Source organism: Falco punctatus (assembly GCF_963210335.1).
Source record: "Falco punctatus genome assembly, chromosome: 7".
Classification (NCBI taxonomy): Eukaryota; Metazoa; Chordata; class Aves; order Falconiformes; family Falconidae; genus Falco; species Falco punctatus.
Window position 1 is genome coordinate 23,952,731 of NC_137587.1, and position 23,709 is coordinate 23,976,439.

Below are 23,709 nucleotides of genomic sequence, written 5' to 3' on the forward strand. Positions count from 1 at the left end.
GGTTGGGTTTTTTTAATATTAGTCCTCACTTTCTCCTCAAAGTCTCCTCGAAGACCCAATGCAGGGACTCCCAGTATCACTTCTGCTTTAGTATATGTAACTCAGATGAGACCATGTCATATGAGAGCTGTCATCGCTTCTCACCTTTGGTTTTTAAATCTACAAGTTTTTAGTATGCTCGTGAATGTTCTCAGAATCCTACTACACCACTTTTGTATTCTCTTTGAGTAATTTTTTGAAAGTCTTGTACCATTAAATATGTGCTTACTAGAGAACACTAAAATTACTGACAATTTTTTTTTTTTGAGTGGTGGTATGCTATTTTGGGGTGGGAGAAATGTTGAGCTCTGTGTGACTAAGTCAGGAAATTTCTAGATTCACAGGTTTGCAGCTGTTTGAATTGTAGGTCATAGACTAGTCTAGCGTTTGAAGTAGAATATAGATCTCCAGTTCTGCCATTCTGTAGAAATGGGAGTAATCAGCACTGAATAATAGTCTTTTGTTTCCATATTGCACAATTAAGTATATGGCTATTTCTGGAGAAGACCAACCCACCAAAAAAACCAACCAACCAAAACCACCCCCCGCCCCCCGCCAAAACCTCCAAAAAACCACACCACAAATCAAACCTTGCTAGCATCCTTTGGAATCTTGATCTCTTCTAATTATGCACTGCATCTCTGCCCCCATTAGCAGCCCTAAGAGGAGAGCTAAAGGGGTGCCTTGTGATATCTGTGCATATTTTAAATACTGTATAGTATAGTTGGTGTCATCTATTCATGCTGACAAAAAAATAACTGAAATAAATGTAGATATACATCTACCTTTACCACTATGGGGATGCTAATCCAAGCAGAAGTAAAGTTACCAGGTGTGAGGCTGTTGCCTCATCTTTTGGTTTTTTTCCTTAGTCTGCTGGGAAATGACAAAAGCAAGTAGCTTCTCTTTGGATATTAAGCTGGCTGTGAACAGAGTCTGTAGATAGCTAAAACTGCACGCAAACACTGTTTGCTAATGGAACAAATCTTAAACATATATTCTAAAGAGCTTTCGATTTTTCTTGAGAGAGAAATTCAAGAGAAATTCTATAAACATGAGATCCTTGTGCTGAGATTTCACTGGAAGAGGAGAGAGAACTTTAGGAGAACACAGGTAAGCCAGATTTTAAATGCAACTGGACACTCACAAGATAAAGTACAGGCTTTATTTACTGCCTGTAGTAAACTGTTTATAGTAAGTCTGATTTCTCCATGTTAGCTCACTGTGTGAGCCCACCTCAGTTTTACTGTAATTTATAGTCAAGCTTAGATTAGATTAAATATAAATAAATCACACTTATGGTTTTGCAATTTTCAAAGGTAGATAAAACCTAGTATGATAGCCCTTGACTTTCAGTGCAGTGGTATGTAGAAATGCAAAGAAACTGCTTTTTCAGTCCAGTGTCTTATCTTTACCATACCATTTAGTACCACATGAGAGCTTTACAGCCATTGCTGATCATTTTGCAGTGGTGGTGTTTGCTTTTTGCCTGTGCGTTGACTCTTAAGTCTGTAAATTTGCTAACTTGGACTGACTTGTGTTCCAGATGTCAGTGCCTGTGCTTTTATTAATTTTCTTAAATTCTGATCTAGTGACTGACACTAATGACAGGAAATGATTAATGAATGGGATCTTGCTGAGAATGTGTCACATTCTCATGTTTGTGTAGAACTGGTGATACGCTGCATTACTGGCTTTTGTACATTCTCTGCCACTTTCTAATTGTTGAAACACTTAAATTTGTTTAGCTTCATTTCAAGCTCTTTAATAAAAGTTCCAGACAAGCCAACTGTCAGCAGCTGTTAATAAACTAATTGCTTCCAGGTAATCTCCTTTGCTGCTTAAATGTTTTTTAAGGCACATTAGACTCATTAAAAAAAATAAAAAACCTGCTCTATCAGTTGTACCATTTTTCAGGAATCTTTGGTGGAAGAATCAGGACTGCTACATGGAAAATGAGAATAAAGGGGGGACCCATGGAGGCTGCTCACAGAGTGAGGAGAGGTGGTGAGTCAGTGTCCTCTGGGGCGTCCTAACGCAGACCAAGCTGCAGCGTCTACTTGCCTCCCTGCAGCTTCTCTGAATGGCTGCAGTCAATGGCAAATCTGGATTTGCTTCAGCCTTGTAAGATGGGTATTTCTGTTTAAAAATATTCTTTTAGGGTATGCTGAAATTTTGAAAGGGTTTAAAATGGCCAAAGTTCTAGATGAGGTTACTGGAACACTCAAAGTAAATCTGGGCTAGGGGTTTTGAGGTTGTGGCAGAATCACTGAGCGGTGCTTCCTCCTACCTAGGGCTTCCATGTCCGTCCAGTGCTGCTTTGCTGCCCTTATCTTCTTACCAGTACTTGAAAAACCTGCCAGCAAGGTTTTGAACTGGGTTGTTTGTCAAGCGCAGGCCACACCTCTGCTTGCAGCTGGAAGGCAGCCCGGTCCTGCGCAAAGCAAAGCTTCAGACTTCAGACGGAGCCGGTGGCCTGCAGCCTGCCACAGCCAAGGGTCCAGGGACTCTTATTTTCTGCATTTCCCTGTCAGGTTTTCTGTGGAGACAACAGGGCGTTTTCCCCATGTTCCATGAGGTGCTGCGGGGCCCGCTTCCACCCAGAGTGCTGCCTTTTCTGGCAGCTGTGCTTTTCCAAAGGAAGGAGAGGAAGGAGACTGGGTTTTATCACTGGCGGGTAAGAGGAACGGTAGCACTGTTTTTGAGACAGCGTTCCTTAGCCAATGTGTTCAGTAGTGACTTGCTGTGACTGCATGTGTGGAAAACCAGGCCTGCACTTGTGCAGGAATTGATCAAAAAGTTTGTCGGGGAAGATTTTGGATAACAAAAGTGTGCTAATGGATGTTCCAGGTTTTTACTAAATTCGGGGTCTGTGTGAGGCAATGCAGAGCAGGTCTCTGGTTCCTTAGGTTTCGGGGAACAGTTAAGCTGTCAGGTACTTTTGGTGGAGCAGGGGAGAGTTCAGGAGACTGTGCTTCTCATCAGTAGAGACAAAATACTGCTTATGTGTTTTCTTGCAAAATGTCCTTGATTACCATTCACTTCCTTTCTGCTCTCTACCTTATCCCATGGGGCTTAATGGTCTGAAGTAGACAAAGATTAATGATTACTTCACCCCCTGTTCATAATGCAGTACAACTACATTAAAGTGGTTTCAGTGTGTTTGTCCTTTAACTGGTGTAAGATCATTCCATTGTGTAAGACAGTCTGGCCAGTAACCTTGATTTTGAATTACACTAAATGTTTGTGAAGGAGCCTTTGCTTTGGAGGTCTGATCTGTTGTCTGATTACCTGTGTGTGTGTGTGTGTTTCCCAAAATCTGCAACTTAAAATTGAGGTGACTGTTAAATGTCACAAGATGGTATGGCTTGCTGCCTGTATGCCTCTCCACACTTCTGCTTGCTCTGTGATAAAAATTATCTTGATAGGTGGTGGATTTTTTTTTTAATGTTGTAGTTTAGTACTTGGAAAATCAGGGTAGAAGAGACTAGTGTTAGCCTGTGTGAATTCCATTAACCCATAAACCACTGGATGTGATGTTTCCCCTTTAGGTGCTCACTATATAAATTTCAACACTACTTAGCAAACTTATGCTGGCTGGGGTGGAGAGATTTTGTATTGACTAGTTAATAGCAACTGAGCAAGAGATGGAACAGAAGATCACCCTTTTGGCTTTCTAGGTGAATTCAGCGTGATCAGATCTCTAATTTTCCAAAGCTTAGCCTTGGTTTCACATATCTAAAGACAATGGTAAACTGGAAACAAGCCCACTGTTTGCCACTATTGTGATACCAAGCTGGTAACACTACCTGTATTGCCTGACTGATTATAAAACTTGCCTTCCAGAAGATCATGGTTCTTGTGAACTGGGTCTGAAGTCTCCTTTTATGACTGTAGGTGTACACTTCTGGGGGTGGAGGGAAAGTTAGGGGTGCCTAGGGCATCTGAGTTTGCTTTTTGGTTTAAAAGCAAACTTCCGGCACTCTGGCCATGAGGAAGGGAATTACAGGCAGCAGTGTTTTCCTTGGGAGCAGGAACAGGGGAGAGAGTGCTTCCTTGGTAGACCAGACACTTCTCTGCCCACCTGATTTGCCTAGTAGCTGTGAACACAAAAGAAAACGTGGCTTAGGAGTTACATTTTTATTTGCTATTGACAACGTTTTTGTAATGAGATTGGCATGCTTATAGTGAGTCCTCTGCATCCACTGAGAGATGTGGAGTGGATCCCAGCACTTACACCCCCCTGTATAAAGGCAAGTATTCTGGGCCATATGAGAATAAAGACTGCTGGGTCCTGCAGCTGGGGTAATCTGTTTTGCAGTCACTTGCTGCTGCATCAGCATCTTCAGCTTACAGGGAAGATACAGACAGTGGTTAGCGGGGCTGAGTGTGTGAAAATTCAGTTTTGTACCCTCATTTAAGGCTTTCAAGGTCTTTTTGCTTCAAATGAACTCTCTTGAGCTCTGGAAAAGGGGTGATTCTGAAAAATCCTTAAGCTGCAAAGTAGAAATTGTTTGGTTGCATCAGTCGCATACACTGGTATGCTGTCATGTACACTGGTGTAGGCAAAACTGTCATTATTTGTTGTTCATTTCCCGTACAGATTTCTTGCCTGCCTTTTCCCTGACACATTCAAATGGATCATATCTAATACTCTCAAGCTTCATTACTCTGTAAGCTCACCTTGCACCATGCTATGACCTTGCTGTGCCTTGGCTAAAAGACAAATAGAAAAAGCAGATGGGAGGGTTCTGGTATAGCACAGACTTGTAAGCCCAGTGAAAAGTCTGTTATATGCCCTTAAACTATGATCTGGGCGTGGAAAATGTGTCCTCAGCTGTTTGATGACTGACTGCAAATCGAAGTTCATTAGAGACTTTCAGAAGGACTTTCTTTTGAACATGTAACTATACGTTGACAGATGGTGTGGGTTAAAAGAAGGCTATGCTATCTTCAGGGTGTTCTGTGCTTCCTCTGCTGATAGTGTCTGAATTTCAGGCAATAGCCAGGCTACGTGAGTAAAGATTGCTTTGGCAGTAGTGGGAGTGTGATTATGTAGCTTCATTTCTCAACAACCTGAAGAGTTGCAGCACCTTTAGGAAGCTGGTGAGAATAACATATGCAATCTTAAATTTCTCTCTGTAGTCCATTCTGCAACCTGATGAGGTAGCAAGGAGGTTAGGTATTGCCTCAGAAACTAGCGTTGGTGGTTGAGCAAAATAGAGGTGATTAGGAAAAGTTTTAAAAGAAAAACTAGCATCTGAAGGGTAGAGTTCATGGTTAAGTTCAATGTGAAGGTATGCCTTGCTCCTAGAAACAGATCAGGGAAAGAGTATGTTCAACATGTTGATACTGCAAATAAGAACACTTTAAGAGTAATAGTAATATAATTGGAATTTATTTGCACAAATTTAATCTGGCACCAGTGTGAGAGATCTTAGACAATGTGTGTAACTTTTATCCTTCACTCGTTCATCAGGGTGGATGGTAGTCACTTAATACAAAGACATTCAATATACAATGTGTGTCTTGGTTTTGTGTTGTTCACCTGGTAAGCTGAGAAGTACTTTGAAGTGATAAGAAGTAAAACACCACAAGCGTGTGACTGCCTAACAAACATAGTACAGTTCCAGTTATCAGCTAAGGAATATTCAAGAGAAGTTTGACAGTTCAAGGTTCATTGGTTTCCTTGAGATCCTAGTTAGTGATATGTAGGGCCTATGTTTTTATATAATAATGGCACTCTGCAGCACTTTGTTGTAAGTGAAGATCCTGTTGAATTCAGTTGTAGATGAATACTTAGCCTATCTGAAATTAAAGTCTGGTCCCAGGTCAGCTATGTAGAAAATTATGAACATGAAATAGTGACCACTTGTGAAAAGCATTTTGAAATGAGATTTAAGAATAGAAAAAGTTCTTAGCCTGCCAGGATTGTGTCATAACTTATGGAAATGAGGCAGAATCCCATTCTTTTCACCGTATACAATTGTTGCTGGGCAGTCTCTGCACTAAATCCCTTCAAGGTATTTTCTCTGGTCTTCTTCTGCCCTCCCCCTGCTAGTTCTTGATCTTCTAGGATTCAGTCAGGCTTTTTTTTCCCCCTCTTCACATCCAGACATCTAAATACTAATATTACTTTCCAAAAATAGTGTCCCAGAAGCTTTCAAGAGCAAGAATTACATTTTGATCTGTGCTTGTGAAGTGGCACATGCATGTTTAGAGTGCTGATACTAGTAACTAGTCCAGAATGAAAAGGAATTTAAGGTTTGCCTTTTCTTGCTCAGACTGCCATGAAGTATGTGTTCCTACAAGAAAGTGGTTTGGTGGTTGTTTTTTTCCCCCCTCATTGTAAACAGCATATGCTTCTTACGTCTTTAGACCATGCTGTTAAGATTCTTGTCATGTCTGGTATTACTCAAGCATGCATATGCCCTTGGCAAGTAGTCTTAATTTATCCAAGTCATGATTAAAATTATTTGAGCAGCTTTAGTATCTGTTTATCCTCCAGCAGGAATGAACTAATGAAGGAATTCAAAACTGATCTATAATTAGAGGAAGCCCTAAATAAGGAGCTTATTTTCTGAAGTCTGTGAGGAGTTACCCTAAGACATCACTCATTGCCCTGCTGAAAGGGAATTTAGTTTCCTTCTAGACTCCTTTAGTCTTCTTGCAGGGCACTGAGAGTGCTGCATATGTTCCCAGACTGACTCAATAGTTTATTTTGGGTTGGCTGGTCTGATCCATTTCTCTGGACTGATACTAGTGTGGTTATAGAACAGGCACTGCAACTGAGACAGGTGCTGAGCTTGTTCCTCTCTTTTCAGTGGGAGAAGCACCCTTACTACAACCTAACAGTAAAAGTCCTCCAAGCCAGAAACATCAAGGGTACAGATCTGCGTAAGTATTTAGTCAAGTTTATATGAAAACAGATAGTTTGTTTGTTGCTTATCTGTAACACAGGTGACGTTGTTATGGGAACTTCTTACTGACACATAGTGTATTGTCTTTGGTCTGAATAAAGGCTTCTCTTGTAAAGCTTGATCTGAGGCCAAGCTGCAAATTAACCCTTCTACTATGCAGAATTAGATTGGGTAAGTCCTGGTAATGTTTTGCTTCCCTGCTTCTTTACATCTTCTATTGTGGCCCGTTTTGTGTTCCTTGGTCTGGATTCAGCGCTCTGGCCATGGCAAGTTTCACGCTTGCTTCTGCTGAGCAGTCGTCTTACACCTGGAAGCAGCAATCTTCAGTTCTAGATTCCAGATGTTTCTCAGTTGTAGCAGTGCTTTCTTTCACATGCCTGCTATTTTGTTTGTCGTTGAAACTTTTCAAGGAGGTAGGTGGTTGTCTGATTCCAGGACAAGCTGCTTTTTACCTGTTCCTGTTTTTGATAGCATGGTATATATTCCCTTCCTGTTATGCATCTGTGTTGAGTAAAGCTCTCAGGGCTGTTTGGGTCATTTGGATCTTTAAAAGTAATTTGAGATTCAATTACTTCAGATATAATGTAGTAAGGTAGTCTGCCTGCTTTAAGTTTATATCTGACATCCAACATTGAACAGCTGGAATGCTAAATGACTGTCCAGGGAATGAAGAACCCTTCTGAAAGGCTGAGGGCTAGAGTCACACTGTGAAGAGAGGTTCATTTTATGGCCTTTCTGTGCAATTGGTGTGATGAATGGTCCCCATGCTTATGTTGTTAAAGGGGCCTTAACTGGAAGAAGGAAGGAATCTGAGGCAATAGGTTATTTTCAGAGAAAAGAAACGGAAAGCTTACCTCCTGGCCACACTAGATGTGGGTATAGCAGTGGTGGATATTGTCTACTTCGACTTCAGTAAGGCTTTTGACACTGTCCCCCATAAGATTCTTATAGAGAAGCTGATGAAATATGGGCTGGATAAGCAGACAGGGTTGGATTGAAAACTGGCCGAGTGGCAGAGCTCAGAAGGTGATGATCAGTGGTACAAAGTCTAGTTAGAAGCTAGTAACTAGTGGTGTAACCTAGGGGTCAATTCTGGGCCCCATCTTTTTCAATGTCTTCATTAATGATCTGGGTGATGGGGCTAAGTATATGCTCAGTCAGTTTGCTGATGTTAAAAAAACTGGGAGTAGTGACTGGTACACCAAAGGGTCACAATCCTATCCAGAGGGACCTCAACAGGCTGAAAAAGTAGGCTGACAGGAACCTCGTGCAGGTGAACACAAAAAGAAGTGGAAGTCCTGCACCCTGTGCAGCAGTGTACGCTGCGGGCTGATGAACTGGAAAACAGCTTTGCAGAAACAGACCCAGGGGTCTTGGTGAACAGCAAGCAGGCCATAAGCTAGGAGTGTGCTCTTGCTGCAAGGAAGGCTCACAGTGTCCTGGGCTGCATTAGGAGAAGTGTTGGCGATGACAAGCAAAGTGATCCTTCCCTTCTACTCAGCAGCGGTGAGGCTGCGTCTGGAGTGCTGTGTCTAGTTCTGGGCTTTCCTCTGAGAGATACTTGGGCTACTGGAGAGAGTCTATTGAAGGGCCACTAAGACTGTAAACAGACCGGAGCATCTCTCATATAAGGAAAGGCTGAGTTCTGGGACTGCTTAGTCTGCAGAACAGAAGGCTCAGGGGGACCGTATTAATGTGGACAAGTATCTGAAAGGAGGGTGTTAAGGACATGGAGCCACACTCTTTCAGTGATGCCCAGTAACAGAACAAGAGGCAATGGGCCTGATATCAGCAGTAGTCTTTTTTTGAAAAGTTGACATTCTTCATTTTGAATGATAGTCCCTTTTATGAAGGGCTTTATGGTTTGAATGAATCAGAAAAAATAAATAGAAGTGCCTAATGTTCACTTTGATGCTGTTTAAAAATGTGTATTTCATTAAAGGCTTTTGCTTTACAAGTCCAGCCTTGGTTTTGCAAGTTTCTATGATGCAATGAGATCTAGAAAATGAGCTCATGGGAAAGAGTATGTTTGATTAACATTATTCTGATATCTGTCTCTACACTGTGCTCTAGTGTCCAAGGCAGACTGCTATGTGGAACTAAAGCTGCCCACTGCATCTCCCAAAGTGTTCCGAACTCAGGTTGTTGACAACTCTGATAACCCAGAATGGAATGAAACTTTCAAGTATCGAATCCATAGTGCTGTTAAGGTAAGGAATGCGCTTTGTGGAGCTGATTGAGCTGTGTGCATTTGTGTACTGGCTTAACTTTTGATCATTCATTATTACCCTCAAAACCAGTGGTGCTTGTAAGGTATCAGTTGTTTTCAGTGGTACAAAAAGCTGTACCATGCATGTCCAGTGATAACCACAGCAATTCGTAACTGCACTTATGCAAGTTGCAGCTAGAATTTTCCATAAATATCCTTCTGATGCAATTCAGGAAAGGGGAGTTATGGCGGTACAAGGAAGTTCCTTGGTAAAGCAAGTTTCTATTTGAAGGTTGCTTTTTACTTTGACAGAGTAGCTGTTACCTTCTTTAGTTCTACTTGCCTTACACAGCCAAGTGGCTGAGTGAAGGTAATGGGAACTAAATTTCAAGTCACATTGCCGCTTAGTTCATTCAGTCATGTTTTGCCATCAATTCCTATGATCAAGAAAAGCAAAATTCAAACTCCTAGAGACAGTACATCTGTCTGAGCAGGACCAATAGAGTATTGAACAAAGTCTTCAGATTGTCAGCGTTCATTCTCAAAGTAGACGCTAATGGTAGATGGAAGGAAACTGTACTTTAAAAGGTTAGATTTACTATGACACTATTGCTTTCAATAGCATCCTAGCCTTTGGAATAAGGTGCTTATTAACAAGAAACAAACTCCCTCACTGGAGTACCTTTCCATAATGGTTGGTGACAAAGGCAGAATAGTAATTGACCTAAATCATAAGGAAATTGCAAATTAAGCTTTAGAGCGTGTGACCTTCTTCTTCCCTTGCATGGGGGACAGCCCCCCCTGCATGAGGCCTTAGTCTGGTTACTGCTGCGAGACTGTGCCAGCACAATTCTAACTTGAGTCTTGTCTCCTTGAAGAGACAAGTTGTTGCAAGGCCACTTTTTAGGTGCCATATATACTATGTTTATTTGAATTAGTTTCTGCTGGATTTACCTGCTCTGAGACTGCTGAGCAGGAAGTGATAGTTCCCTATAACATCCTGGACTAAATCATGCTGAAAGAGTGGAAATTGCTATTGCTTCTTCAGGCAAATCTGTACCTGAAGGTGGTGGAGAATACTGGCACATGCACTCATCTGGGACCTCTCTTTATTTGGGAATCTCAGAAAATCTTAGCTAAAAACTGTTACCTAGGAGCTATTTGCTTAACTATGCTGTAAGCCCTGCTGGAAACAGTGAATTCTCTTCAGGAGTGGGAAGGGTATTGATTAATGCTTAAAGTGTCCATTGTATACAGCTACCCAGGTTTATGGAAGTGTTTCTGTCTTATCATCTGAGGCTGTTTCTGTTTGGTTTTAGAACATTCTGGAATTGACACTCTATGATAAGGATGTCCTCGTCAGCGATGAGCTCACATCTGTTGTCTTTGATGTAGGGGGCATGAAGCTGGGTCAGCCTCTGCTGCGTACTTTCAGGTTGAACCCTGAGGTTAGTCTTTGGCTTCTACCCAGGTCAACTGTGAATAGCGGCAGCTCATCGTTACAGAAATCTGGCAGTACATGCTGGTTGACTTTTCTGTTGTAGAAGCCAGAAGGGGAAAATGTGTCAGCAGGTAATGACAGCATATATGGTTTTACTGTCAGATGTTTCTAAAATCCCTAGTGATTTTTTTTTTTTGTGTTATGTGTTCCACAGCTTTTGAGATGCCCACCTAAATAAAACTTGGAATGACTGCTGTCTTTCAGAAGATGTTAAAACACCTTTAAAGGGTATTGATTTTTCAGAAGACTAGAGGGGCATAAAGTGGGCTCAAAATTAAAAGCATTTACAGGCAGCAGTCATTGTGGGGTCTGCAGACAGTCTTTAATTGATCATCATCAGCTTGCAGTGAAGAAGTTTATTGCTGTAAAAGTTAGCTCTATATTTAATAAGTCAAAAGCCTAAGGAAATCTTACGTCCCTGAGATATGTTCAGTTAGATTTAGCCTCTGCTTCAGGTGGGTGACATTGGTGCATATCAGCTGCTCTCAGTCCCCATGGACCTGTTTATGGACTTGCAATAAGACAGCTTGTTTTATGTACCTAAAGCCACATCACCACTCTGATCTTTTTTGTAACTGCCTCAAATACATTGGTACAGTAGATCTGGATTAAAGGGAAGCTAGTGATGTTTCTTGAGAAATTGGACTTCAGTGCTGTTGGTGCAGTCAGAAGCAAGCTAATTGGTATGAAGTTAGCAGGAAGGTTTTGGTCAGTGTTACAAGCACTCTAAATGATTTGTAATCATAGAAAGAGGGTTAGAAACTCCCTTTTTTCCACTAGCCATCCTGTTTGCTAAATGCTTAAGTCATCTTGATCAGTAATTACGGAACTAGAAACTTTAGTAAATAGAATTACCTAGATTGGCTTCTACTTGGTTATTTTAAAAGCTGCATTAGGTCTGCTATCGAGCATTTACTGTATGCTATGGTAGGGGCAAAGATGGTTGGATCAAAGTGTACAATACAAAGACAGCAATGAGTGAAGAGAGCAACCTATTGAAATAATAAATGGGAGGAAGCACAAAACCTCATGTAGAACCTGTTTGCGGAGGTGGCACTGCAGTGATACTTGAGCCAGAAGAGTGTTTTTTTTTCTCATTAGCAGAGTAGTGGATCTGAGACCCAGCTCTCACTTGTGTGTACTTGTGTCTTGTCATATAAGATATGTCCAGGGGGAGAGGAATCTTTAAAAGAGTAACAACAAAAAGCATGAGTTTTCAACCTTCCAAAAAACTGGAGCTTCTGTAAAAGCAACAAAAGTAGTTACTATAATTTGTAACAGGAAGAAAGCTTAATCTCTTGGAAAAAGCCTTATATTCAAGATCAAGGGTCACCTGTGTCCAACTTTTATTTTTAAAGGCTAATGAAGAGCTGGATGTAGAGTTTTACTTGGAGAAATGGTGAGTCTCACCTGAAAAGCTGAAAGAACTTGTGCTCTGCCAATACGTTTTCTTAGTTGCTTTTTCTGGGCAGGGACAGTCTTGTCCATAAAAAGGCTAATGCTTAACAGTTCTCGGTGATGTTTGAGTTGATTCAGCAATGGCAGATCACAAATATCCTTAAAACACCAGTCACCAAAACTTTTGGGATACTAAAAAAAAATAATAAAATTTGCTGGACTTTGTGGGAATGGCAGTGCTGCAAAAGAAATGAACATTTTGTAGATGAATTACTTAGGAGTGGAAAGCTTTCACAATTAACCTTGCAATATAAAGAAATAAAAGCTTTATCTATCTGACAGTCAATCTAAGCCCAGCTTTTCTCTAGGTTGTCAAAATAACTGAGATGGGGAGACCTTATAGCACATGCTTATAGTTGCACACAATTTTTTTCTTCAGTATTTCCCCCCACATTGTTCCATGAAGAGTATACTTGTGTCAATCTAGTTTGCATAGATCTCTCACACTGAGGACTTTCTCCCCCAGTGTTTATCCAGGCAGTTTGTAAAGTAGGATGAAGTAAATTAGTAACAAAACTAATTTGCATTAAATCTCTTCCTTTCACAGCTCAGATGCCCCTACAGAGGTTTTGACTAATGGAGCCCTTGTGGTGAGTACATGGAAGCCAATTACATACATGTTGGCATTTACTCCTGAAGATAGATAATAGCAAGAAGACAAGAATTGTTGAGAATGGCTTCCTGGCTTCCAAATAGCTCCTATTCTCTCCAGCATCTGCCTCTCTTTTAATTTTGGTTTAAAAAGCTTCCTCAATTTTTAAAACTTGATACCAACTCACAGAAAGGGTTGGTTTTGGTAGTTTGGGTTTTTTGGTTGTTTTTTTTGTTGATTTTTTTTCCAGTGGGGTTGTTTTAAAAGATGTAAACAAAAAACGTCTTTAGAAGGCTAGTGAATCTTGCACATTTTACTGAGTTTCTAGAGTAGATGCTGGCCAGGTACAGTCTGCCACTTTAACACCTATTATTTATAAGCTTTTAACAGTACCATTAATAAGTAAGTGATGCTTCCCACTCTCCAGACTCTACCCTCACAGAATAGACACATCCATTAGGATGAAAAGTCCTAATCAGAGAAAATCAGTGCATTATATCTTAAAAATACAGGTGTTTTCACCTCTTTTGTCCCCTCAAAGGAAAGGGACCAAAGTTTTTTAATAAGGAAAAGAGGATGGGAAGGAGTTCATCATTGTTGAAATGTAGAGTTTTAACATTTTTTCAGGAAAAGTCGGTGGCATTTTACAGCACAGTTCTGCAAACTATTTCACAGGAGAGAGACTTTTGTGTTCCCATTTCCCTTAGCAAATAGTCTTATATTCAAGCAGTGGAGGAGTTTCTTATCCTTTAGGGCAATTATGGCCAATTAAGTATTTTATCTGCTGCCCTAGAAGGGAAGCTGATGATTGAACGGTGTGAGAGACTAAACTTCATGAGCATGTGGACAATCCAGGACAGAAAGTCATGGCAGAATTTATCAAGTGTTTGCTTGGATCTGCACGGGCTCAGAATAGGTACTCACACATACATTAAACCAAGGTAAACAGAAAAACCCCTGGCATTGAGAACTTGTAACTATGAAGTACTGGTTGCAAACAAAAAAACCTCCAGTAACTGGAATAGGAAGGGTAGTTTTGATTTTGAAATGTTTCAGCAGGATGGGATATTTGCTCAACTTGCCCTTTATTTGAAAGATCAATGTAATACTTAATGGGTTTTTTTGACAGCTTGCAGTTGTAAATCTACATCTTCTATAGTAGGTGGATTAAGTTTCAACACAGTAGTAAACTAAAAATCTCATAACCAGAACTGGTTTCTTCTTTTCATAGGTTCATCCTTGCTTGTCTTTGCAAGGCACTATCAACAAAGAGGAAAGAAAAAAAGAGAAACAGCAAGGTAGGGCTGCCTGAAGAGTTTGTCAGATCTACTTTTCAGCATGTTTACTCCTTGGGAGAGAGGGGAGACTTGATTCTCTGTCTATCCAGCACATTTTTATTTACTGACTAGCAAATTGACTTTTAAAGTTAATTTTGCTTTTATTTTTAATGCTAAATAATATCATGTCACTTTCACTAGGTACCTCAGAAGAGTTTTTGCTTGTGTTTTCATCATCTTAGCTATACTTAACAAGTACCTGATTTTCAGCATCTATTTAAATGGTTCCTGTGGTCTAAACTTCTTATTCTAATGCACAGGGAGCTGTGAGGTCAAGGTGTCTGTTCCAGGGGCGTATCAGAAGCAGTTGTGCATTCCTTGGAGACTAGACAATGAGAAGGATTATGGAACCTCATTTGTCTTTCATATGGATAAAGAAATGTGTCCAGAACTACAAGTGGAGCTGGAGCAAACCATATCTGTCTTACAGGTAAGCAACTGGGCTGACTGCTAGGAATTTTACAGCCTACTTTTGAATAAATCTGTTCTGAAAGCAGTGCCTTTTGGACTATGAAAATGTACTTGAATGGCCTTAATTTAACGTAAGAAACCAGGGACAACTTCAGATGTTTAGGGATGTCAGTTTTGGGTACATTATTTGGGTACCTGTGGATATCAAAAGCTGGCATTGGAAGCAGATTTCTTGTGGACTCCTATATGTATGTGGTGCTGCAGACCATCTATTATGAAGGTTACTAATCACTTACAGTTACACCTTTTTGAACTGAACTCTATAATGTTGTAACCGCTGAGATCAAAATTTTCTAGACTAGAAGCCTGTCTTGAATGGATGTATTATTTTTTGGTTATATATTAGAAATTTATGGGCAGAGATATAAGTTTTTCTCTAGTGTTGCTTTTTACACTACTATTTTTTATTTTAAAAATTGATGAAAAATGTCAGACTTCACATTGAGTCTTTGACTTTGGTAAGGAGGTGAACTTGTCTTAAAAGTATACCCTCCCCAACTCTTTAAAATCTGTTCAAACTTGGGGATTAAAAAAATCTGATTCTGCACATGCTTGCCACCTAAAGACATCTTTCCTTTTGCCTGTTGAGATACTCTGTAGAAAGTCTTTTCTATTAGAAGCTTGTGGAGCACTTGCCACTTGCAAAGGTTTATTTAGCTTTGTCTATAACTTCACAGTTTCTACAGATACCCACGCAGTGTGTCTGTCCCATAGGAATGGCTGAATATTCATTGTGATAACTGCTGCCAGTATGGCCTAACACCAAAAACGAGAGCAAGGAAACTATATATTCTGTGATGTTTTTCATCCCCACAAGCAGTTGGGCAGCATGAATGCGGATGGTGATCTTGACTACTCTAGAGGCAACTATGAGAAGAGAACACAAAAAATAATATGGAAGAATAGCTTTGCAGTGGGGTTGATTGGGCAGCAAATATGAGCTGAAGAGAGAGACCTGGACTTAAGCAGTCAAAACCTCAGAGCCAGGCAAGCAAAAATACAGTAGAAGTTGACTGTGGAGATTGGTCCAGATGGTAAACCTCAACCAAACCACCCGTGGTAGCTAGCAGAATGTACTCCTTCAAGAGCTGGCATAGAGCACAAAGCTATCAAGTCTGACCTTTCCTATCTTATCAGAGGTAGGAGAGTGACAGGAACATAGTCATGTTGCTTGCCCTGTACCTAAATGCATGTTGTTTGTCCCTGTTAGAAGGACAGTGGGCTTAGAGGGACATTTGACTTAGGACACATGGTTTTGGTCAGAATACATCTGTGGAATCTATGGGTAGTTCCTTGTCTGTCCAATTCTTGTTGTGAGAAGGGTGACCACCTGTTGTTTCTTTAAGGTGCTGTCTCCTCCCAGGGGTTGAGGCCTGCAGTGGTTGTAAAGGCTCCAGCCCACCTGGTAGGCTGTGTAGGTTTTGAGTGTGGCCCTGTGATATGAGAGGGTTTTTTATATGCCCCTTTTAAATATAGGAAACTGCACACAGCTCTGTATTGAGTGAACTTGCTCTTGCTAATACAACCTGGCAAACTTCATTTTGCTGTGCTTGTATAAGATGATTATGTTTTTTAATTACATACTACCATTTCTCCCAAAGGCTGTATTTTATTTCCTATTTTGTGGTATTTGTTCTGTATGTCTAATGCTATTGCCTTGCTGGTATCTTTTCCAAATCCTGCTTTCAAGACAGAATGCCAAGCTTACTTGTAAGCTTTCTGATACATGTCAGACCACAATTATTTTGGGGGGAAATTTGGAGATGGAGAAATTTTGCTTGTGGCAGACATCTATATTAAAAAACAACAACAACAACAAAAAGCTATTTGAGTGACACAAATAATCCCAGAAAAGATCTGTCAAGCAGAGAGCAGGATGATCTTGAAAAGCCTTAAACTTCTGGGAGAGATTTAGTTATAATGATCTTGAGGGTTGTTTGCTGGTTTGACACATGAAAGTAATATATTTAACTTTTTTCTGGATTTTTCATTTATTTTATTATTCATTATTCATTACACCAAATATAAAAATAACATTTTATTTTTATTAGGATGGTATGAACCCTGATATTGAAAAACATACTACAGTTCTGGGACTGGGAACTGTGCTAGTTAATTCCCTTCCTATTGGACAAAAAGTTGAAAGAATCATTTCTCTGGGAGAGGTAACGTCAATGTTTTGCATTTGTTTTAACATGCTTGGAATAACTTTTTCCCCTATTGCCTGTAGGGATTTGGAAAGTTAATCTGCACATGATTCTTAGGAGTGCTGTTTTCTTGAATATCTGGAATGAAATACTGAGATTCAAAAAATGTTGTCATGGATGTGTCTTGCAGAATAGGTATAAAGTACATCACTTCCCAAAGAAAAAAGTCTGTTAGGTTGTGAAAGAAAATATCAGAGGAAGAGAAAAGCAAGAAGCTTGCAGAAAAAATAATTTTTTTCACCCTGCTCTCAGAGTACTTGTTTCTACTTTCTGTGGAGACTACTGAAAGTGTCTGAAATAAGTGCAAGGGAAAGGTGTTCCAGAGAGAGTTTTGTGGGTGAGATTGCTGTTCTGGTTAGTATCTAGTGACCCCGCTTATGTTATAACCTCTAGTTAATAGTTTCGCCTACGTAGTTGCTATCAATTGCAAGATGTGTTCTCTCTTCACAGGGACAAAGTTTGGATATGAGTTTGAAAACTGAAGAGAGGTGAGTGGGAACCTCATAAACCTCTAAAAATCAGGAAAGACCTTTATTCTCATAGTGAAGTAGCTGAGTGATTCTCCCTGATATTCTGGGGAGGTCTGTTGTCTCTGTTGATCTTTTGGGGTAGATTAAAGAAAAATATCGCTGGTTATTTTTCTTCTGAGGGCTGTGACTCTTTGCTTTGCTGATACTGTATTGGAATGGCGTCAGTCTTGCTGAAATCTGAACAAATTTTGTGTTCCTAATACTTAAGTGTAAAATAGCTGACAGTGTAAATCTTAAGTAGTTTTGTTAGGGACAGATGGTTCCCAGAATATGTGCAGCGCTGTACTGACAAATAGGAAGGGACGTCTCTGCATGTGAAGAGGTTGAGCTGTGAAGTAGAGGAAGGGTGCAAGAAAGGAGTGATAGGGGAAGAATAACACACAAAACTGAGCAGTTGGCTAGTAAGTTGATAGGGTTATTTCGTATATAGTCATTAACTGAAGATTCTGCTCCACTTTTACAAACTCATAACAAGTTCATTGGCATTCACTTGTCCATTTCTGCCTTGTAAGTTCAGAAATTTCTGTTTTAAAATTACTCTTCCCTTCATTTCTTTCCATGTCAGTACAGTGATCTCAGTTGCACCTCATACAATCTTCACCTACTGAGAATCTTTACTTTGTGAAATTCCTGAAGCTTAATCTGAGAGCTGTTTGACACAAGCTTTGTATTTAGACATTAAAGGAGAAATTTAATTTTAAATTCCAAAAGCTGTTGTTTCAAAATAGCTGGTGTATAGATATACACACTAAAAGTTCATTTAAGAGTTTGATCCAGTGATTCAGATCAGCACCAAGATAGTGTGTTCACAGAAACTGTTTTCCCCTGGTAATTACAAATCCTTCAAAATTTTGGGGTTTTTTTGTCTTAATTTCTATTTCAGCACTTGGGATCTTGATATACGTCTGGGTTTTGACCTCTGTAAAGAGGAGAGAGAATTTTTGGACAAAAGGAAGAAAATAGTTTCTGAGGCACTGAGGAAAACTCTTCACTTAAAAGAATCCCCTCCAAAAGATGAGGTATTGAGCTCAGTGCTGTAGTGAGATTCATAAAATCCTTTGTGCTTGGTTGATAATTAAGTATTGTAGGATTCTTGCCTGTAACCAACAGAAAACATGGTTTGCAGTCACCATGGCGTGAAATACATCCCTGGGACATTTCAGTTCTGAAGTCTGAAATGGTGTATTTCTAAAATTTTGAAGGATGGGTGTGTGTTTTGGAACACAAAACATTGAAATTTCAGAACGTGTGTACTTTCTTTAGTTGAACTCTTGTATCTTGGGCTTTGAACTCTGAATTGTGATGGGGAAATCTGTTTCAGAATAGTTAAATTGAAGCTCAGACCACAGGAACAGCTTCATAATTTGAGGACACACTTATATCTAGATAGCCTGATACCTTGCTCTGTGTTCTTAGTGTGCTGTTATAAGAATGATTACTTTTTTTTGTCCTTATGTGTATATTGTATGGCATGCAAGTAAATATGTGGTAATATACAAAATAATTTCAGTGATTGTCCCTAAGATGACATGCTGTGTCTTACAGTAAACAGTATATTTCAATTACAAAATAGAGAAAGGAATTATGGTTGAAATCTAACTGAAATTACTTGAAATGTGAGTAGAAATAGAGATTTTATCTCTTTATTTTTATAAGAATGAGACTTAAATAGGATTAGTTCTGTAATTTGTTGGCAATTCAAAGGTCTGTCATTGTGACTCCTGATCTGTAGGTCCCAGTTGTAGCGGTACTGGGGTCTGGAGGTGGGATGAGAGCACTGACATCGTTCTACGGCAGTCTTGCTGGGCTTCAGCAGCTGGGCCTTTTGGATGCTGCAATGTATGTGTGTGGGATTTCTGGCTCTACTTGGTAAGTTACATTCAATGTTGATTTCAGAAACTTAGAAGTGAATATGTAGTAGTGTTGATGTAAATCAAGGTCAAAACTGCATTTGTGTCATCTGTAGAGAGACAACAAAGTCAAATGTTTTATCAGCTCTCATCTGTGAGTTCTGATGGGGGTCCTAAAGAGTCTAAGAGATTCAGTATCACTTCTGATACAGCTACTGGCTAAATTTATCAGTCTGCTGCTTTTGCAACAGCTTGGCAGTTGAATATTAGAATGTATTACATTAATAAAACTGCTGTGTGTTCCCTCAGAGCCCTGACTTCAAACACTCCCCACTTCCTTGCTCTTTCCAAGAGGATAACTGAGGTGGTGCAAGTCACTGGAAACATGTTCTCACAGACCACTTAGGTTACCACCTTCCAAAATGGCATATGTGGCTGAATAGAGGAATAGCACCGGCGTACCCTTTGGTGGACTGGAGCAATGTGCTGAAATGTTAGATGTGGCTAGAATGTTTCAGTAGCTCAGTTCTTGGAGTTTGTGGTGAAATCATCCTTCATAAGTACATATTGTTTTTGTGAAATGGTTTCACCAAGTTGTGCAACTTTACAGTATAATCTTTCCTTCCAGAGCTTTGTATGTTAAATTAACTCCTATGTACCTAGTATTCTTCCACTGACCTCATGATCTGACCTGCGCCTTTTGATTCAGAGGCAAACTTTCAAATGTAGGCATCTGTTCATGTGGATAGCCAGTAGTCCAAACTAGTTTCTCGTTTAATCAGACCTGTGTTCTGATAAAGGCTGTGGCCTCTATTGTTGTATGCAGTATAGCACCCTTACTGTCAGCCAGTCTGTCAAGGTTCTGGAGTTCGCTCATATTTATGAACTGGTTCATGTGCGCTAGCTAGCATGTGATGCTTGGAACATCCTTGAAAAGTAGGTTAGCAATCAGGATGAAGTTGTCCTCTAGGTGTCAGGGTTTTCAGCGTGTTCTGGAGTTCAGAGATCCATCATTTTTATGGTCTCTTTTCATGGTTTTATCTTTTAGCTAGACTTCTTAGTTTAGTGCTGCAGCACTAATTATAACTAGCTAAAATTATTGTTTACACAAGAGTTGTTACTACTGATGACATTAATATAAGCATTTTCAGGTGTTTATCAACATTGTATCAAGACCCTAACTGGTCACAGAAGGACCTTCAAGATGCAATCAGAAGAGCTCAGGGTGCTGTGTCCAGCAGTAAAGCAGGGGCATTTTCCCCAGAACGACTGAAGTACTATTTCCAGGAGCTGAATGCAATGGAGATCAGTGGACGGAAGGTTTCCTTTACAGATTTGTGGGGCCTTATTGTGGAATATTTCCTACAACAGAAGGTAAAAGAGTTCATGTTTTGGGTGTGTACTGCTGTTTGTCTTCCAGGTGGGAGCTCTGAACACCCCGTATATTGTGTGTCTAGAAACCAACTTCTCTCTAACTACCCAGAGCTGTCCTGGGATAGATGTTGTGGAATAAACATAGGGAATTATTATCTCTTTCTGCCCTGAGTTTCCCAGCACCCTTGTTTAGTAAAGAATTTTGAAGTAGTGTAGATCAGTGCTGTAGGAAAAGGTAGTATTTATTTGGAATGACTGTTATCAAATCAATAGCTGTTGTATTGGGCAGGTAAAGAGTATGATGTTGGTTTTGCAAACCGGTATTTAACCAGTATTTTCATGCTAGTTGCAATCAGAAGTCAGAGAGTAACTAGTTTATTAACAAACACCAAACATTCGAAACATGCAACTGCAGAAATATTCTGGCAAAATCTAACCATATGCGTGGGTTATGCAGAGGGAGGAAAAGGGACTTTGAATTAGTGGTATGGTTAGTCTAAAATGCTAAGCAAGAGCTTGAAATTATTGAAATAAGGGTATAGAACTTACTTGATTAAAGTGTGTTTCTTCTTCCTTGCTTGTGACCAGGAAGATCCGTCAAAGCTGTCTGATCAGCAAGAAGCAGTGAAATGGGCCCAGAACCCTTATCCTATCTATGCAGCTGTCAACGTGAGACCCAATATTAGCAGTGGCGACTTTGCCGGTATGAACATCACAAATTTATTTTTATTTGCTAAAATCCATAAATCCTGTTAACATATAGAGTTCCTTGGGTAGTGAGTAGCTAACAGGAAACATGGCTCAAGTAGCAGCTGGTAGTGCAAGAGGCCATAGGATTGGCAGAGTGTTATTGTCCTGATTGTAAATGTCTTCATGGCTATAATGGAGAAAACAGATTCAACTCTGCTGGCCACTGCCCATGTTTTGCTAGGAAGTGCCTGAAATTTTCAGGAGCTGAGAGGGAAGATTCTTACAGTACATGAGTCTGTGTCCAAATAGGAGAATTGAAGTCCTTGGTTATTAGGTGACTGACTGACTTTTATAGTCTCAGATAATCAATTTGTATAGGATTCATGTAAAATGATGGATTGGTAACCTTAGAATCGTTTAACCATTTAGGCTGAAAAAGACCTTTGCCATCATCAAGTCCAACCATTAACCCAGGACTGCCAAGTCCATCACTAAATCATGTTGCTAAGCACTGCATCTATGCATTTTGTAAACACTTCCAGGGATGGTGATTCCACCACCTCCCTGGGCAGCCTGTTCCAATGCTTGGCCACCCTTTCAGTGAAGAAATTTTTTCCTAATATCCAATCTAAACCTCCCCTGGTGCAACGTGAGGCCATTTCCTCTTGTCCTGTCATTTGTTATTTGGGAGAAGAGACCTGCCCCCACCTGCCTACAGCCTCCTTTCAGGTAACTGTAGAGGGCAGTAAGGTCCCCCTTGAGTCTTCTCCAGACTAACAACTCCAGATCCCTCAGCCACTCGTCGTAAGACTTGTGCCACAGACCCTTCACCAGTTTCCTTGCCCTTCTCTTGACCGCTCCAGCACCTCTACATCCCTCTTGCAGTGAGGGGCCCAAAACTCAACGCAGTATTGTAGCATGCATCATGAAAATTGTGGTATTTAGCAGCCTGGGTTCTGCTGGTTGTACAATTACAGTAAAAGATGAAGGCCAGTCCTACTCCAGGTCACTTGAAACTTTAAATATGGTGCAACAAGCGAGGATAGATACAGTGGGACAGGAACGTGAATTCTTTTCTCCATCTGTGTACCACTATGAGACTTCCTTGTTCTGGAGGAGAGTGTGTGTATGCCAGTGAATTTGATCTGTAAATATTTGTGGAAAGCTTTCAAGCATGAGAGAACTCTTTGATAAGCAGTCAGTGAAGTCTGACACAATGGGTCAATTGAATTTTCAAGTCAGTATGATAACAGTTTATGAGATGGTAAGTAGTGTGAAGAAAGCTGAGAAAAGTGAAGTAGGCTCCATTTGTGATGGCAAAGGGAGCCACCAGAATGGTTTAAAGTGGAAGTAATGTAGGCAGGCTATTTCTGCAGAAAAACAGTCAAGATGGAGCAAGATGAATTCCCTGCCCTCCCCATGCCCCCCCACCCCCAAAAAAAATTAAAAAAAAAAAAGGCCAAGAAGGAAGGATGTTGTATTTAGTCAATGAAAGCTTGTACAAGTTTTTATATTAATCATGTGTAAGATGATTTACTGAGGAGTGACAGGGAAATCCATAGTCATGGTGAAAAGTGGAGGGAGACTGTTCTGTCTCCCTTGTGTGAACAGAAGTCAAGTGAGCATTTTCACCAAATGTTTACTCTGGGATGAGTAAATATCCTCTTGGCTTGTTCTTAGAATGGTGCGAGTTCACTCCCTATGAAGTTGGATTTCGCAAATATGGAGCTTTTGTCCAAACAGAGGACTTTGACAGTGAGTTCTTCATGGGACGGCTCATCCAGAAACGTCCAGAGCCTAGGATTTGTTTTCTACAAGGTATGATCTTACAGTAATGAATGAAATGGGCAGGTGGAAGGGAGCTATGCTGCTTTTGGGATTCATCAACTTAAACCCATGCATTTTTGTCTCTTCCTAAAGAATTTGAAGAAGGGAAAAATGTCAAATCTTTCTCCAAAGGTTTAGGTGTACATTCATAGTATTACAGTCTAATATTCTGAGTTGCAAGACAACTGTAGTATGAGCAGCCTGTCAAAATCTTTGGCTCTAGATCTTCCCAATCTCTTGCTATCTTTCCCTTGCTGATAAAAGAGATTTTCTGTTGGAGAAATTTTTGCATAATGTTATTACATCAGAATTTGTCATGTGATTACATCAAAGGTTTAAACTCAGTCATCATCTTTTAGAATAGTAGGGGTCATGTGACACCTTTCCCCATGACAAATGGCAGCTGAATTGTAGGCCTTCTGGTTAGACTGTGGAAAGCCTTTTGATTATTAAATTCTTCCAAATTTCTCCTGCAGGAATTTGGGGCAGTGCCTTTGCTGCAAGCTTGGATGATATCTGCCTGAAGGTGATTGGTATAGGACTGGGCTTTCTAGATTCTTTCAAAGACGTTATCAGAGTTGTAGGTAAGAACATACGTTAAACATACATTAAACTAGTACAACTTTTTTGAAAGATTCCTGATTTTGGAATACAAATCATACAAATAATATGATTTAGTGTGCTGTGTATAGTTTTCAGATTAG

The 23,709-nt window shown here is 40.1% G+C and overlaps 1 protein-coding gene across 4 annotated transcripts in view; it reads left to right on the forward strand.

Moving 5' to 3' along the window:
- The first annotated feature begins 98 nt into the window (after positions 1-98).
- Positions 99-23,709, forward strand: part of PLA2G4F (phospholipase A2 group IVF) — a 28,638-nt gene continuing 5,027 nt past the window's right edge. For 2 of the 4 annotated variants that reach the window (XM_080395414.1, XM_080395415.1), the window contains exons 1-17: positions 99-2,046; positions 2,574-2,716; positions 6,864-6,936; positions 9,033-9,169; positions 10,488-10,616; positions 12,028-12,068; positions 12,675-12,717; positions 13,951-14,017; positions 14,317-14,486; positions 16,579-16,692; positions 17,185-17,222; positions 18,148-18,283; positions 18,997-19,133; positions 20,266-20,488; positions 21,077-21,191; positions 22,859-22,996; positions 23,482-23,589. In XM_080395414.1, coding sequence (XP_080251540.1) covers positions 1,995-2,046; positions 2,574-2,716; positions 6,864-6,936; positions 9,033-9,169; positions 10,488-10,616; positions 12,028-12,068; positions 12,675-12,717; positions 13,951-14,017; positions 14,317-14,486; positions 16,579-16,692; positions 17,185-17,222; positions 18,148-18,283; positions 18,997-19,133; positions 20,266-20,488; positions 21,077-21,191; positions 22,859-22,996; positions 23,482-23,589 — 1,864 coding nt within the window. In that variant the 5' untranslated portion in view covers positions 99-1,994. The other 2 variants (XM_080395413.1, XM_080395416.1) reach the window with 2 other exon arrangements.